Below are 16127 nucleotides of genomic sequence, written 5' to 3' on the forward strand. Positions count from 1 at the left end.
ATGTATCTAGAAGACCAGGGCAGGGCCGACCATGTGTGACATCAGAAAGAGAAGACCATTATTTGGCACGACGGTGCCGCCTTAGTACCGCATGGCAACTGGCATCCGACATCGCAACATCCACTGGACGTTTGTACCGAGGTAAACGATGACAGAAGGCTTCAGCAGAGTGGCCTTTATTGTCGAAGACGTTCTGTATGTGTACCTCTAACGCGTATTCGCAGAAGGTAACGGCTAGAATGGAGGATCAACACGCCACCCGGACGTCGAACAGTGGCTCTGTGTTCTTATCACAGACCGATATCAAGGAGAATCCCTAATGGTATGGGCCGGGAGTATGTTGACCACTCGAACACCTCTTCATGAAATTGTACAGGTGAAGATTTAACTGCTGTCAGGAATCGTAACAAGATCTTGAGGATCTCATGTGCGGTTGTTGCGGGCCCAGACTTCGTGTTGATGGATGATAATGCACGACCTCATAGAGCACGGTTGGCTGATGCTTTCTTGGAAGCTGAAGATATTGGACGCACCGCGTGGCTCGCGCTTTCTCTCGATTTGACTCTCCAAGACTTGTCAGCAGCTGTGCAGGAGGAACGGCCGTCATTGCGTAAACGTGAAATTGATGACATCATCCACAGCATGCCCCGTCGTTGTCAAGCCTTCATTGCTGCCAGAGGTGGTCACACCCCATACTGAGCGCAGTAACCAGTTGTCAGAGTGGGTGTGTAAACCCGTTAAGGGGGGTAGGACGTCAAACGGGACGACTTGGAGCTGGAGAGACAACACAGGACATTTTAATTTCCACTGTTTATTCTTTCAAAAATAAATTCATAAAAATTTGTCAGAATGACCAGAAAGGATTCAGGATTTACTTATAGTGGTGTCAGTTCAAAAATATAAGAAAATAATTTATTTTTTTACATTTGTATTTCACCTTTTTTCACTTACCATTGGCTGCATTTGTTGCTATAGGTACACTTTTCTTCATACGTAAGCGAGATTCTTGGATGAATTTTGCACAGCATACGAACCATACTTACAGGTGTATGAAACTCTAGAATTTTCCAAATCTATTAAAAACTGTGGTAAAAATTGAGATAATTAACTATAAAATTTGAGTTTTTTCTAAACATGAAGTTTAATATATAACAGCACATTCATTTTTTCATAAATTAAATAATTTCTAGAGTTGCATACACGTGTAAGTATGGATTGTATGCTGTGCAAAATTCATCGAAGAATCTCTCTTACTTATGAAGAAACGTGTACCTATAGCAACAAACGCAGCCATTAATAAGTGAAAAGAATGATGAAATTTCACAAGTAAAAAAAATTATTTTGTTATGTTTTCGAACTTCCACCGCAATGAGTGTGAAACCTGAATCCTTCCTGGTCATGCTGACAAAGTTTTATGAATTTATTCGTAAAAGTATAGACAGTGGAAATTAAAATGTCCTGTGGTGTCTCTCCTGCTCCAAGACGGCCCGTTTGACGTCCTACCCCCCTTAAGCTGGAAAAAACGAAGAAAATTGTTGTCCGCCGTTATGGATGTTGCAGTTGTTTACGGTACGTATTCTTGGCATTGTTTCTACTTTTCTGTCATCTGTCGATACTTTTTTTGTGGCAAAATAAACGCAGCCTTGCAGAATTTCGGTTTGTTGCTGTGATTTTGGACACCAGTGAATTTCGTCCCGCTTCCGTGTGCTGTTATAATATTCAGTGGAACATTGCCCTATATCATCGTAAGGCGTTCAGTTAGATGATAAAACGCTATGTAGCAGTCGTCGTCTTTTGAATACGAGCCTCAAGTAATCTGGTCGTCGTCTGGTTGCTAAACACAAAGCAGACAGGTGACTTCCTTCAAGCTATGTCTTTCGTTCCCCTATCGCTCCTTCGCCAGATCCAGCGACTCGTCGGTTGTGGCAGCCAAGTGCGTTAGCGACCGTACTCCGTTTGTTTTCTAGTTGCTGGCACCCAGTCGATTGTGCGTGAGGTGTATTAGGTACTCGTATACAGAAGCCATTTAAGAAAGGATGCGCGACCTTCGTCTACGAGAAAAAATAGGAGATTTTGTTTTCCCCGTTGGAGACAATGTGCATGTCGCCCGCTGCTGTATCAGTGTTACTGACGGCCGCCTGTTTTCGTGTGTTGCAGTGAGCAGCCGATCTTCTCGTGCAAAGCGCACGTCTTCCACATCGACCCCAAGACGAAGCGCTCGTGGATCTCGGCGTCCAGCGCGGCGGTCAGCGTCTCCTTCTTCTACGACTCGACGCGCAGCCTGTACCGCATCATCAGCGTCGAGGGCACCAAGGTGAGTGGGTAGCGCGGCCGCGGGAGTAGCGATGCAAAATACCCACTTTTCGGCATTCGTTTGGTCTCGTTTATAACAGGTTTTTATTTTTTATTAGTAACCGGTCAAAAAAGACGTAAATATCAGTTAACCGTAGTAAACCTGTTTTTAAAAAACGAGTATTTTTTTCGTAAAATTTCCATTACCTTGAAATACTGCGCGTCATAGGAAATGAGAAACGCTGTCATTGCTATTTTAATAACAATGCCGACAGAAACGAGCATTGGTACAGCATTGCTGAGACAATAATGTACCTGTTACCACGTGGCGTGGTCTGTTGGGTGGTACGCGTGTACAAGGCGAGTGCAAGACTTGTTCCATCTGGTAATATGGTAGTTTCAAGGTGTCGTTGACGGACATCAGTTGTATTACAGAATGACTCCATACCTAGACTGGAAGTATTTTATGAAGTGCCGTACCAGTGAAATACAGTGCTCAATTTCCTTTAAAAGATTAAGAACTGGAGGAACCACAACAAACTTGCGACGCCATACAAGGAGAAAACTTACGACTTAAGTTTATTTCTAGTTTACAATAAAAATTAAAAGTAGTTAATCTATTGCCTCTGTCTACGTAATATGCCTTTATCTGCTTGTAGCCCCTGAAAACGAACAAATGAACACGAAAAATTGAGTTCTTCAAACTCAGTTTTCACCCTTTAGCACTGGCTGTTCCTAATGCCCAAGTAGCGTTATGATCCTCGATTACAAAATTATATTTGAGCAGAATTTCAAAACATTGCAATCGATAGGAGAATACTGGAGATATTTTGTAGTATTCAGCCACTTACCACTTTTTTAGAGAAAAGCAGCGAACGGTGTAAGTCTTCTTTTTATTTGCCACTTTAATTTAGTATTTTGATTCTATGTATCTTGAAACTGAGAGAGCCAAAAATTTTCAATTTTTGTTCAGTTTGTCAGCGGCGTACGAACGCAAAGAAGACAGCGAAGAGTGGATGAAAGCGACAGAAAGGGCTTCACAATAGAGGTAAAGGAAGTTCGCTTTTTGTGTACTAAAATTGCCCTAATTGGTCAAAGTACAAGACAGAAGGGATTATTCCTTCAGGTATTGAAATTCCCCATGCAAAGCACCATCCGAAGCGTAAGGAATTAGTTCTAAACAACAGCGTTTGGAACAGGACACTGGAGGGAAGTAGATATTCAGCAACTGATACGCTGAGAAGGTTGAAACCACTGTTACGTAGAGGTAAAACAGTGGCAACAGGATAAGTAGCTGGTGCTGATGAGATAACAAGACGGATATTTGGCAATAAATAGACTAACGTCGTATCACAAGACTGACTTTGTAAATATTTATGGAACGACAATCCTAAGATTTGTGCCGACAGTGAGCGAGGTGTTCCGGACGCTAGACTGGGATCGCATTCATGATCATGATGGACCCTGTCCGGGCCTCTTCATCCGGGTTTTGGGGTTTCCATGATTTTCGTGAAATCACACGAGTCGAGATCATAGACGCTTCCGGCGGCAAGTCTCTCCTACCATTATCTGGACTAGAGGATTAGCCCAGTTAACGGAGGCCAATAAAGGTCGAATTGAGTGAAAATTAGTGTAGTCACAAATTTTTGTACAGTGGTAGGAGGGAGTGCCATGAAAAATACAAAAAAATACCTACTGGTGGTGGAGTAAGAGCGTGAATGTGGGGCGTTTGGAGGTTCTTAGAATAAATGAAAACTGCGGCTTCTAGCGAAAATGTTTCCCATTACAAAATTAAACTATATTGAATTTCCTACAAAGAAGGTTCTATTCAATTTTTTCTCCAGCAATAATAGTTTCGCGTTACAGGGGATGGGAAAATCGCATATTATTAAAAATAGTGTTTTAACGGTGTAAAATTAATGTTTATCTTTAAATGAATATGGTTGAAAAAATTATGAAGTGTGTGTACCACATCCAAATGCAGTAATGCCGTATTAAGGAATAAGTGTGTGCTAGGGGTGTAACAAAGTAGCGGGGATGGCGGGTGGCGGAGGGAGGGGGAGTGGGATGGAGGCTGGAAGCGCGAGGAAAGGTAGGTCTCAGGATTGTGTTGCCCCCCAGGGGGTCCACAACTCTTTTGTGGACACGTGCGTAGCGAGCACGGGACCCCGAGCTAATGTGGCCCTCCTTCCTTTCCGGGCTGCATACCTTCCCTTCCCTTTCCGCATCCCTCCCCGTCCCCCATCTTCGCCCCCCCCCCCCCCCCACACCTCTGGCTCTTTACTTCCCTTTCTCCCCCTGTGGGAGTATGGTTTGTGCCTACGTCCGGAGACGGACGCTCGAAACTGTTCCAAATTCCTTGCTTTTACACTTGCAAGTCCTCGTCCTTCCTCTGTCCTTCTCTTTTGCTTCCCTCTTCTCCTTGCCCTTTTCTCCGCTGCGGCGTTTGAGACCCCCTTTTCTTTCCTTTCCCTTTCTCTTTTTTCCTCCCTGTGCGTGTCTGAAGGCCGACCCACGCACTTCCATGCGTAGCCGGTGACGGGGTAACGCGTAATTCCCCGCCCCGGGTAGACAGGTAGGACACGTACGTACCCCCTGGTAACGGCCAGGCCCAGGGAGGGGTGATTACCCGAGCTGATACCTTCCGAAAGTGCCGATTGGTCCCTCCGTCCGTTTGTCGGGAGGTGTGACCTGAGGTGTGAACAATCACCTAAGGCGGGTGTGCCCTCGGTGAGGGCCCCCACAAGGGAGGAGCGCGCCATCGGAGACGCCGGTAATCATGGGGGATTCTTCCGCAATGGTTTCCTCACCTTCCACTATGTCTGCTCACAAACGTAAGTTCACTGAGTCTCAGCCACAGACGGTTCTTCCATCGTTGCCACAGTTCCTTGTTGTTTCTCGGTCTGACGAAGGTCACGACTTTTCCACGGTCAACCCTTTCATTATTCAGAAAGGTGTCGACGCAATTGCGGGTCCTGTAAAGTCTTGTCCCAGATTACGGAATGGCACCCTGTTATTAGAAACACACAGTGCCCTCCAGGCTCAAAAATTGCTGCGTACTTCTCTGCTCCACACCTTCCCTGTCCGGGTGGAACCGCACCGTACCTTAAATTCCTCGCGTGGAGTCGTTTATACACGCTCCCTCGATGGATTGTCTGACGAAGAAATTCAGCACTACCTGTCTGACCAGGGCGTCACGGCTGTTCATCGGGTTATGAAAAGGGTTGACATGAACATCATTCCAACCTGCACTGTCTTCTTGACATTTGACAAAGTTCAACTCCCATCAAAAATCAAAGCAGGCTATGAGATAATTTCCGTTCGCCCTTATGTCCCAAACCCTACGCGTTGCTATCGATGTCAGCGGTTCAATCACACCAGCCAGTCCTGTTCCAATCCGGCCAAATGTGTTACGTGTGGCAAGGATGCCCATGAGGGTGCTTGTCCACCTCCATCCCCTCGCTGCATCAACTGTATGGGTGACCACGCTGCTTCCTCTCGAGATTGCCCCGTTTTTAAGGACGAAAAGCTCATCCAGGAAATAAGAGTGAAGGAAAAGGTGTCGACCTTTGCTGCTCGAAAGTTACTCGCCAGTCGACAGCCCACCGTGCCTCAGAAAGGAAAATACAGCACTGTCCTTGCTTCTCCTCGGCCAACAAAGGAGGCGGCCACGCAGACTTGCGACCTCACATTTAGTACCACGGTCGTCAGATCGGCCAGCGCAAAGATCGCCCGTTCAACCTCACCACTTTCGCCTGCCCACTCTATGGCTCACCCTTCGTCGGGTTCTGCTAAATCTCGAGCCCAAAAGTCAGACGCCAAGTCTTCGAAAAAAGAGCATTCTCGTGAAGAGTTTTTACGTACTGCAACTTCACAACCATCGGTTCCTCCTTCATCTAAACATCATACCTCCAAGAAGGCTACGAAGAAACACAGTTCCTCTCCTTCTCCGCCAAGGCGTGTCCCATCTACAGCACCACCTGGCGGAAATCGCCCTCGGCCATCTTCTGTGTCGCCGAGGCGCACTGCTGGTGGCCGGTCAACTGGCCGATCGTTGGTGGCAGGAGCTGCTCCTGACCAACCTATGGATCAGGATCTTCTGCCTTCGACTGAATGCCATTCCATGCTGTCGGTCGCAAGCTCTGATCAGTCGTTGAGTTGACAGCGACCTTGGTCACATTCCTCCATTTTCTGTTCACCCTATGTCCATTATCCACTGGAATATCCGCGGCATTCGCGCCAATCGGGATGAATTGTTGATCCTCTTACGATCCTACTCGCCGGTCATCTTCTGTCTTCAGGAAACAAAGATGTGTCCCCATGACCGCTTTGTTCTCCCTCATTTTCAGTCCGTCCGATATGACCTCCCCTCTGTTGAAGGCACTCCAGCCCATGGAGGACTCATGATTCTGCTCCATGATACTCTCCATTATCACCCAATCCCCTTAAACACTTCCTTCCAAGCTGTCGCCGTCCGTCTTTCCCTTTCTGGATACACGTTCTCTCTTTGTATGGTATACATTCCATCGTCTACACCAATGGCACGAGCTGATCTCCTTCATCTTCTTGATCAGCTTCCACCCCCCTATTTGCTGGTTGGGGACTTCAATGCCCACCATCCGCTTTGGGGATTTCCACATCCTTGTCCACGTGGCTCACTATTGCTAGACGTCTTCCACCAAGCGGATCTAGTCTGCCTCAACACTGGGGTCCCCACATTTTTGTCTGTCTCCACGGCAAATTTATCTCATTTGGACCTTGCGGTCGGTACTGTTCCGCTAGCTCGGCGCTTCGAATGGTTCGCCCTTGATGATACACACTCGAGTGACCACTTTCCATGTGTTCTTCGACTGCAGCCTCAACTGCCATATATGCGCTCGCGACGCTGGAAGTTTGCCCAAGCCGATTGGACACTTTTTTCGTCTCTAGCGACATTCGATGACCGTCGCTTTCCCAGCGTCGACGATGAGGTCACACATTTTACCGACGTTATTCTCACAGCTGCGGAACGTTCAATACCACGCACCTTCGAATTGCCCCGGCGCCCCCCAGTTCCTTGGTGGAACGAGGCATGCCGTGACGCAATACGTGAGCGGCGACGTGCTCTTCGCATTTTCCGTCACCATCGAACTTTGGCCAACTGTATCCGATATAAGCAGCTCCGTGCGCGATGCCGTCGCGTCATCCGCGATAGCAAGAAGGCAAGCTGGAAATTCTTTATTAGCTCATTTAACACCTTCACTCCCTCCTCGGAAGTTTGGAGTCGGCTTCGACGGTTCTCAGGCGCGCCTAGTTTCTCCCCGGTCTCTGGGCTCACTGTCGCGCATGATACCTTAGTGGACCCCGTCGCAATTTCTAACTCATTGGGTCAGCACTTTGCTGAGATTTCGAGCTCTTCAAATTACCCGCCAGCGTTTCTCCCGAAGAAACGTGCAGCGGAAGTGCGACATCTTGCTTTCTCCTCTCAAAATCGCGAAAGCTGCAATACTGTTTTCTCCATGCGCGAACTCCAACATGCACTCTCTTCTTCTCGCTCCTCCGCCCCAGGACCGGATGGTATCCATGTCCAAATGTTGCTGCATTTATCAACCCATAGCCTGCGTTACCTCCTTCGCCTTTACAATCGAATTTGGACCGACAGTACCTTTCCCAGGCGATGGCGGGAAGCTATTGTCGTTCCCGTTCCGAAACCTGGAAAGGACAAACATCTCCCCTCTAGCTATCGCCCCATTTCTCTCACGAGTAGTGTCTGTAAGGTTTTGGAGCGTATGGTGAATTACCGTTTAGCTTGGTGGCTGGAATCCCGCAGTCTTTTAACACCAGCCCAATGCGGATTCCGAAAGCATCGTTCTGCCGTTGACCATCTTGTTGCTCTCTCCACTTATATCATGAACAATTTTCTCCGGAAACGCCAAACGGTAGCAATATTTTTTGATCTGGAGAGAGCATACGATACCTGTTGGAGGACAGGCATCCTCCGCACACTGTTCTCTTGGGGCTTTCGAAGCCGGCTGCCCCTTTTTCTTCGCGAATTTATGGCAGAGCGCACATTTAGGGTGCGGGTGAACACTACTCTCTCCCGTACTTTCTCCCAAGAAAACGGGGTACCCCAGGGCTCCGTGCTGAGTGTTGTACTGTTTGCCATCGCCATTAATCCAATTATGGATTGTCTCCTTCCTGATGTCTCGGGCTCCCTCTTTGTGGACGATTTTGCGATCTACTACAGCTCTCAACGGACCAGCCTTCTTGAAAGACGTCTTCAAGGATGTCTCGATCGCCTCCACTCGTGGAGCATCGAAACCGGCTTCCGTTTCTCACCCAGTAAGACCGTTTGTGTTAATTTTTGGCGACGTAAGGAGTTTCTTCCGCCCTCCTTACATCTAGGTCCTGTCAACCTTCCGTTTTCCGACGTCGCTAAATTCTTGGGTCTTATGTTTGACAGAAAACTGTGCTGGTCCTCCCACGTTTCCTATCTTTCGGCTCGCTGTCTGCGTTCCCTTAACACCCTCCGTGTCCTGAATGGTACCTCTTGGGGAGCGGACCGAGTGGTCCTTCTCCGCCTCTATCGCGCCTTAGTGCGCTCGAAATTGGATTATGGAAGCATAGTCTACTCCTCTGCTCGGCCGTCTATTCTTCGGCGTCTCGACTCTATCCACCACCGTGGATTACGTTTAGTGTCTGGAGCTTTTTACACCAGCCCTGTGGAAAGCCTTTATGCTGAGACTGCTGAACCTCCGCTGTCCAATCGGCGGGCAGTCCTTCTGAGTCGTTATGCTAGCCATCTGTCTTCCATGCCTGCTAATCCAGCCCATGACCTTTTTTTCGACGCCTCCGTTGATGTCGGGTATGCAGGCCGCTCCTCCTCCCTGCTACCCCCGGGAGTCCGCTTCCGTCAACTGCTCCATTCTCTTTCCTTCTGCTTTCCTAAAACCTTCTTGACAACTTGGGGTACAGCACCGCCTTGGCTCCGTCCCCGGATCGACTTGCTCAGAGACCTATGTCAATTTCCCAAGGATGGTACCCCTACACTTGTTTACCGTCGGGCATTTGCTGCTCTATGTGCACAAATGACGGAAGCCACATTTATTTACACCGATGGCTCGAAAACATCGTTAGGTGTAGGGAGTGCCTATATTGTTGGCGACACCCCAAATCACTTTCGGCTTCCCGACCAGTGTTCGGTTTATACTGCGGAGCTTTACGCTGTTCTCCAGGCTGTCCACTACATCCGCCGCCATCAGCGGATACAGTACGTAATCTGCTCAAATTCTCTCAGCTCTCTCCTAAGTCTCCAAGCTCTTTACTCTGTGCACCCTCTGGTCCACCGGATTCAGGACTGTCTGCGCTTGCTCCACCTGGGGGGCGTCTCGGTGGCGTTCCTCTGGCTCCCGGGACACGCTGGTATCTGTGGAAATGAGGCGGCCGATATAGCGGCCAAGGCTGCAGTCTCTCTTCCTCGGCCAGCTATTCAGTCTCTTCCGTTTACCGATCTACGGAGCGGTTTATGTCGCCAAGTTGCTCATTTATGGCATGCGCATTGGTCAACACTTCCCCATAATAAATTGCGGGAAGTGAAAGCCCTTCCTTGCGCTTGGACCTCTTCCTCCCGAACGCGTCGTCGGGAGGAGGTAATTTTAGCTAGACTCCGGATAGGGCACTGTCTTTTTAGTCATCGACATCTTTTAAGCGGTGATCTTCCCCCACTCTGTCCCCACTGCTCTCAGCTGTGGACGGTCAGACACCTTTTAATTGAATGCCCCTATTTTAATCCGTTACGCTCCCGTCTACAGCTATCGCCTGATCTATCGTCGCTTTTAGCAGATGACACGCGCTCAGCTGACCGCGTTCTACGGTTTATTAGTGACAGTGAAATGACGTCAGTCATTTGAAGCTTTTTTTGGGGGACAACCAACCCCTTTCTATAGTGGATTTTTAAGCATTCCTTCTGCCTTTAGTTTCTCAAATTTTATGACTTTGTTCCCATTGCTGCTGATTTTAAATTTCGTTTTTTTCCTGTTTTCTACGTCACGGTCTGGGCGCTAATGACCATAGATGTTTTGCGCCCTAAAACCACAAACAAACAAAAAAAAAGGATTGTGTTGGTCCTTCTTCATAGATCTCCAAACTGAAGAGCGAGCGGGCGGTTTCCCGCGCTCTCTATCCCACTACGTCACAAGAAGCAACTTCAGGGCGTTTACCAAACCTTTACTGATTCTTCTGCAGTTGCCTTATGAACAGCAGGCGACACAGTGCCCAGACATGCCCGGGGTGTTTATTTTCCACAAAGTGCGTTAACACTAAATATAATACAGATATCAGTTGCTAATAATACTAATGCAAGGAACCCATTTGGGCAGATTATATTTAAATCTCTTAATACTTTTCTTATACATTGCTAGAGGGGAAACCGATTTTTCAGTTTTAGCGTTCTTCGGGAAAAGCCACCTCCCCAACACGAGTGCTGCTCGCTTTTCAGTTTACAGACAGACAGACAGACGGACTACATCTTTTCCTGTCCAGTTCTGTCATTTGAGTAGACAAAATAATTTCAGTGAGATCGTGTTTATATATTGGAATTCTTTTCAGTTTAGAAATTGCGTATTCATCTGCATTTAAGTGAGCTTTTATGTAATATATGTTTCCATAAACAAGGATGAGAAGTGATTAATTTGACCTATTTAGTGTTGGTGGGAAAGGTATTGGACAGCCAAATTTGGCCCCTTGCGTCTGTTACTGTCGCCAGCGATTTTTTTAACCATGTTGTAGACACTTGTTGATGAATTAATAAGTAATCAGAAAGTTGGTGCACTTTTATCTGACCTTTGTGTTCTGGTAGACTGCATATAACTCGTTCATTCGGCAAATGCTTTGCAGAATGGGCTGCGCTGAGTGCAGCAACTTACCACCCATCCACAGCACATCTTGCAAGGTGGGTGGCAATATATCTAGTGGAATACGACTGATCATTTTCAAATATAGAACAGTAATGCAGCCGGCCGAAGTGGCCGAGCGGTTCTAGGCGCTTCAGTCTGGAACCGCTCGACCGCTACGGTCGCAGGTTCGAATCCTGCCTCGGGCATGGGTGTGTGTGCTGTCCTTAGGTTAGTTAGGTTTAAGTAGTTCTAAGTTCTAGGGGACGGATGACCTCAGATGTTAAGTCCCATAGTGCTCAGAGTCATTTGAACCATTTTTTGAACAGTAATGCGTTGCTTGAATTACGCTGAAATACTCAAGTTCCATAACACTTAGGCGATATACTCCTGTTGCTGTGGGAGTCAATTTAAGCCTCTGGGCGAGCTGAGACTGGGGTGATGCAGTTGATACCCATTATGATGTGAAAAGTATTCCATCCATTGATAGTGGTAGCAATGAAATCAGCAATGTTGAATGTATCCTACTGACAGCATGGTACACTTGGAACAGGCGCTTCAGTGCAGTAGACAGCTGTCAGCTCCACTTGTTGAGCCTTTTTTTTTTTTTTTTACATAACAACTCGCTTAACTATTTGAAAGAAGTAATCATTTCATAAACTGAAAAGAACACTATGTAAACACGACCTCAATGAAATTATTTTGTCTACTCACGAGAGGGAATTAGAGAGGAAAACTGAAAAGCAAACAGGGCTCGTGGTGGAGGAAGTAGCCTTTCCCGCAAGAATGGTGTCGACAAACTGATCTCTCGTTGGTAGAAATGGGTTCTTCGCCGGGTTGACTTTGCTGAGAATAAAGACGTAGAATGTTGATGGCGTAGAATGTTGATGGCGTAGAATGTTGATGGCGTAGAATGTTGATGGCGTAGAATGTTGATGGCGTAGAATGTTGATGGCGTAGAATGTTGCTGGCGTAGAATGTTGCTGGCGTAGAATGTTGATGGCGTAGAATGTTGATGGCGTAGAATGTTGATGGCGTAGAATGTTGATGACTTTTGTTTTATTGAAAGTACGGTAAGAGTGTTCGCATAAAAAAATCGAAGTGCTTACTTCACCGTCGCGTCGAGTGGCCGCGCGGTTAGAGGCGCCATGTGACGAACTGCGCGCCCCTCCCGCCGGAGGTTCGAGTCCTCCCTCGGACATGGGTGGGTGTGTTGTTCTTAGCGTAAGTTAAAGTTGTGTAAGCCGAGGGACCGATGACTTCAGCAGTTTGGTCGCTTAGGAATTCACACACACTTTAACGTTACTGCATGCCCTCGTACTGCTACAGCAACGACAACAACAACAACAAGAAGTACTACTACTACTACTACTACTACTACTAAAATCACCAGAGGAAGCGACAGAATTCTGTTGTGCGAGGTACCCTCCTGGATTATACGGACACTTACTGATATAAAAGTCTTGCAAATTATGTAAAAATTAAAGCTGTGCTCCGCCCGTATGTTGGTTTGGTCACCACTGTACTTTACCAGCCACGATGACATTGAATGTGGTACGCCCAGCCTTCCTCAGACACATTCAGCCAGATATTTGGGAGAGGGTGTGGGGGCGGGGAGGGGGTATCGGCTGCATTTTAACGTGTACTCGAAATCACGACCCAGCTTCGCATTTTTCACATTAACAGGTCATTGCCAGAGATGAAAGATGCTATAATTGGGGAAAAAATCCACAGGCGATTGAATGTGCAATCCCACGCTTTCGTCTTATCTGACACCCATGAACAACTGAATCTCGCTAAAGATTCTTCTATCACTGTAAAATGTCAGGAAACGGTTTGCCGGTGATTTCTACGTTAAGGGGGGTAGGACGTCAAACGGGCCGACTTGGAACAGGAGAGGCATCACAGGGCATTTTAATTTCCACTGTCTGCACTTTTACAAATAGATTCATAAAACTTTGTCAGCATGACCAGGAAGGATTCAGAATTTACACTCACAGCAGTGGAAGTTCGAAAACATAACAAAACAAATATTTTTTAAATGTGAAATTTCATCATTTTTTTCACTTACTAATGGCAGCATTTGTTGCTGTAGGCACACTTTTCTTCATAAGTAAAAGAGATTCTTCGGTGAACTTTGCACAGCATACAAACCATACTCAAAGGTGTATGAAACACTAGAATTTTCCAAATCTATTAAAAACTGTGGTAAAAATTTGTTTTTTCCAAACATGAACTTCAAAATATAACAGCTCATTCGTTTTTTCGTAAATTAAATAAATTCTGGATTTTCATACTCCTGTAAGTATGGTTTGTATGCTGTGCAAAATTCATCGAAGAATCTAACTTATGAAGAAAAGTGTACCTATAGCAGCAAATGCAGCCATTAGTAAGTGAAAAAATGATGAAATTTCGCACGTAAAAAAATTATTTTGCTATGTTTTCTAACTTCCACTGCAATGGGTGTGAATCGTGAATCCTTCCTAATGATGCTGACAAAGTTTTATCAATTTATCTGTAAAAGTATAGACACTGGAAATTAAAATGTCCTGTGTTGCCTCTCCCGCTCCAAGTCGGCCCGTTTGACGTCCTACCGCCCTTAATACCTTCACGATGTTCTGGTGGAAACCAAGTGTATTCTACCATGCATTGTTGAGACTTTCCTATCGGACGACGGCTGCAGGCACAGTATCTTGTACAGTGCTGGGAGATGGCGCCTATTCCGTACCAGTGTGGCATGTCGGACGTACGCCAGTGGCGCAGTGCTGTGTGGGGCTGCCAGCCGCAGACGGGCAGAGGGAGCCCTGCGACCGCGGCGCTCACCTCATTACCCAGTAACTAACCGCGTCATGTTTATGCAAAGCTCTGCTTAATGACGTGTGCTTCCCCTCCGTGCTGCCTTCCGCTCAGGAGTACAGCCGCAAAGCGCGGTGCAAGACATGTGGTACCGTTCTCTTCCTGTCAGCCTACATTTACACGATTACTCTACAGTTCATACGTCAATGTGTGCTAGGCACCACTTTAAAAAATACATCTCTACTGTTACAAGCGACGTAAGAGTTGGCTGCCTATTTCTGACTTCTTGGAAAATGAACGGCTGTGGACGAATTTTCATTTATGATAGACTATTCTAAAAACGGAATGTTTATGAAGGCTTGATATTAAATTTATTCGTTTGATGGATGTGCAGAACTATTTCTTCAAATAGGTGTACAAAGATAACTGTTCAGCAGATTTCTTCGACGCGTGGTTTGGGGTTTTACGAAATATTACCAAAATTCATTGACATTAGCGGCCCTGTGAGCGAGACACAGAGGGCTTCATTCGGAGGTAAGTATCCAGGCTTTATCCGATGGCGTTTGCCCACGGTTCCTACCGCCAATGTCGTGTTCACGGGGCGAGTGACAGCGTCACGGCCCAAAGGGAAGTGAGCGTGACACACCTTGTCGCTCGCTCCCCCCGCCCCTTCCCCCCACTATGTCTGGCTTGTGCCTGACATAGGCACCCCGCCGATCTCTGCGAACACCGAAAATCGCCATACTGCAGCCTGCGCTAGTCTCGTGTACTGAGCTACCGGAAGCTCTCGAGGATTTCAGGAGAACTTAACAAATAAAACACTTTATGCGTCAGTCACTTGTTTATTTTGCCACTACGTGTTTCGATGGTTCACACCATCATCTTCAGGTGGAGAATTGTTTATTTACACAGCTGTTGTTGGTGAAAAGTACAGACGTCTTTTTACAGGAGCAGACCTAGGTTCAAATGGCTCTAAGCACTATGGGACTCAACTTCTGAGGTCATCAGTCCCCTAGAACTTAGAACTACTTAAACCTATCTAACCTAAGGACATCACCCATGTCCATGCCCGAGGCAGGATTTGAACCTGCGACCTAGCGGTCGTGCGGTTCCAGACTGTAGGCCTAGAACCGCTCGGCCATCCCGCAGGCGAGCAGACCTTGGGCAGTATATGTTATGTTGCGTGTTTTGAGGTATGGTAGAGGTGTAAAAGTTCTGCATTCTACTGCCTGATGTACGTCTTCTCCACTGTCATAATGTTATTTGTACACTGTAAACATAATGTACAGTGGAGAGGACATATAGCAGGCAGCGGTATGCAGAATTTCAACCGCTCTACCGTACCTCAAAACACGCAACATAATCTGCATTGCCCTTGATCTATGTGAAAAGACGTCTGTACTCTTCACCAACAATAGCAATATAAATAAACAGTACTTCACGAGATGATGATGGTGTGGACTGTAGTGGCAAAATAAAAAAATGACTGACCCAAGAACTGTTTTACTTGTATTTATTAACAGTCGCAGCCCTGTTGAAGCCGTCTCTTACGTGCAAAGTATTCGTCAGGAAAACTTTATCCGAGAGGGCTGGTCGATTTCTGTGGTTTCAGTCGCTGTCCTCATTTTGGAGTACAGCTGTGTTGTCCAAGAGAAATACTTTAAAACATGTGCGAGTGAATTTCCGGTCTTCCGAGAATAGCTCCGTGTTTGGAAAGCACGCCCGCCTTGCCTCCGCGAAGCACGCCGCCCCGATATGTGATGTGATTGCGCCGCAGCTAGTGGAGTACTGTTTACCCATTCCTGAGCAGAGGCATACGTGCGTCGCGTCAGCGTATTTGCTTCCCAGTGTCCACAGGGACAGAAATGCCCCTCCTGTGTTTGGCGCTACCATATATCCTTCGGCTTGCCAACCAACTATTTGAAGTCAGCAGGCCGGTTTTGTGGCACCTGAAGCTCGCATTTTCTGTTCGTTGTTACAGTAGTATATGAAAGTATTTTGAGACGTGGCAGTTTCTGCTGCTTTACTTTGCTTCTTGTGGGAGGTTAGGTCTGTGAAAATACTTCTCACCTTTGTTACAGTGCCGTGTACCTTGCGTGGTGTTGTTTCGCCGTGCATCACCAGTTTCACATATTTAAACTGTGACTCGACGTCTTGTATGGCAGAGCC

The 16127-nt window shown here is 46.8% G+C and overlaps 1 protein-coding gene across 3 annotated transcripts in view; it reads left to right on the plus strand.

The window, feature by feature from the left end:
- Window positions 1-16127, plus strand: part of LOC124615784 (homer protein homolog 2) — a 374488-nt gene that overhangs the window by 227267 nt on the left and 131094 nt on the right. For all 3 annotated transcript variants that reach the window (XM_047143901.1, XM_047143899.1, XM_047143902.1), the window contains exon 2: window positions 2158-2314. In XM_047143901.1, the coding sequence (XP_046999857.1) occupies window positions 2158-2314 (157 nt within the window). The remainder of the gene's footprint in view (window positions 1-2157; window positions 2315-16127) is intronic.

This window comes from Schistocerca americana, chromosome 5 (genome assembly GCF_021461395.2).
Source record: "Schistocerca americana isolate TAMUIC-IGC-003095 chromosome 5, iqSchAmer2.1, whole genome shotgun sequence".
Classification (NCBI taxonomy): Eukaryota; Metazoa; Arthropoda; class Insecta; order Orthoptera; family Acrididae; genus Schistocerca; species Schistocerca americana.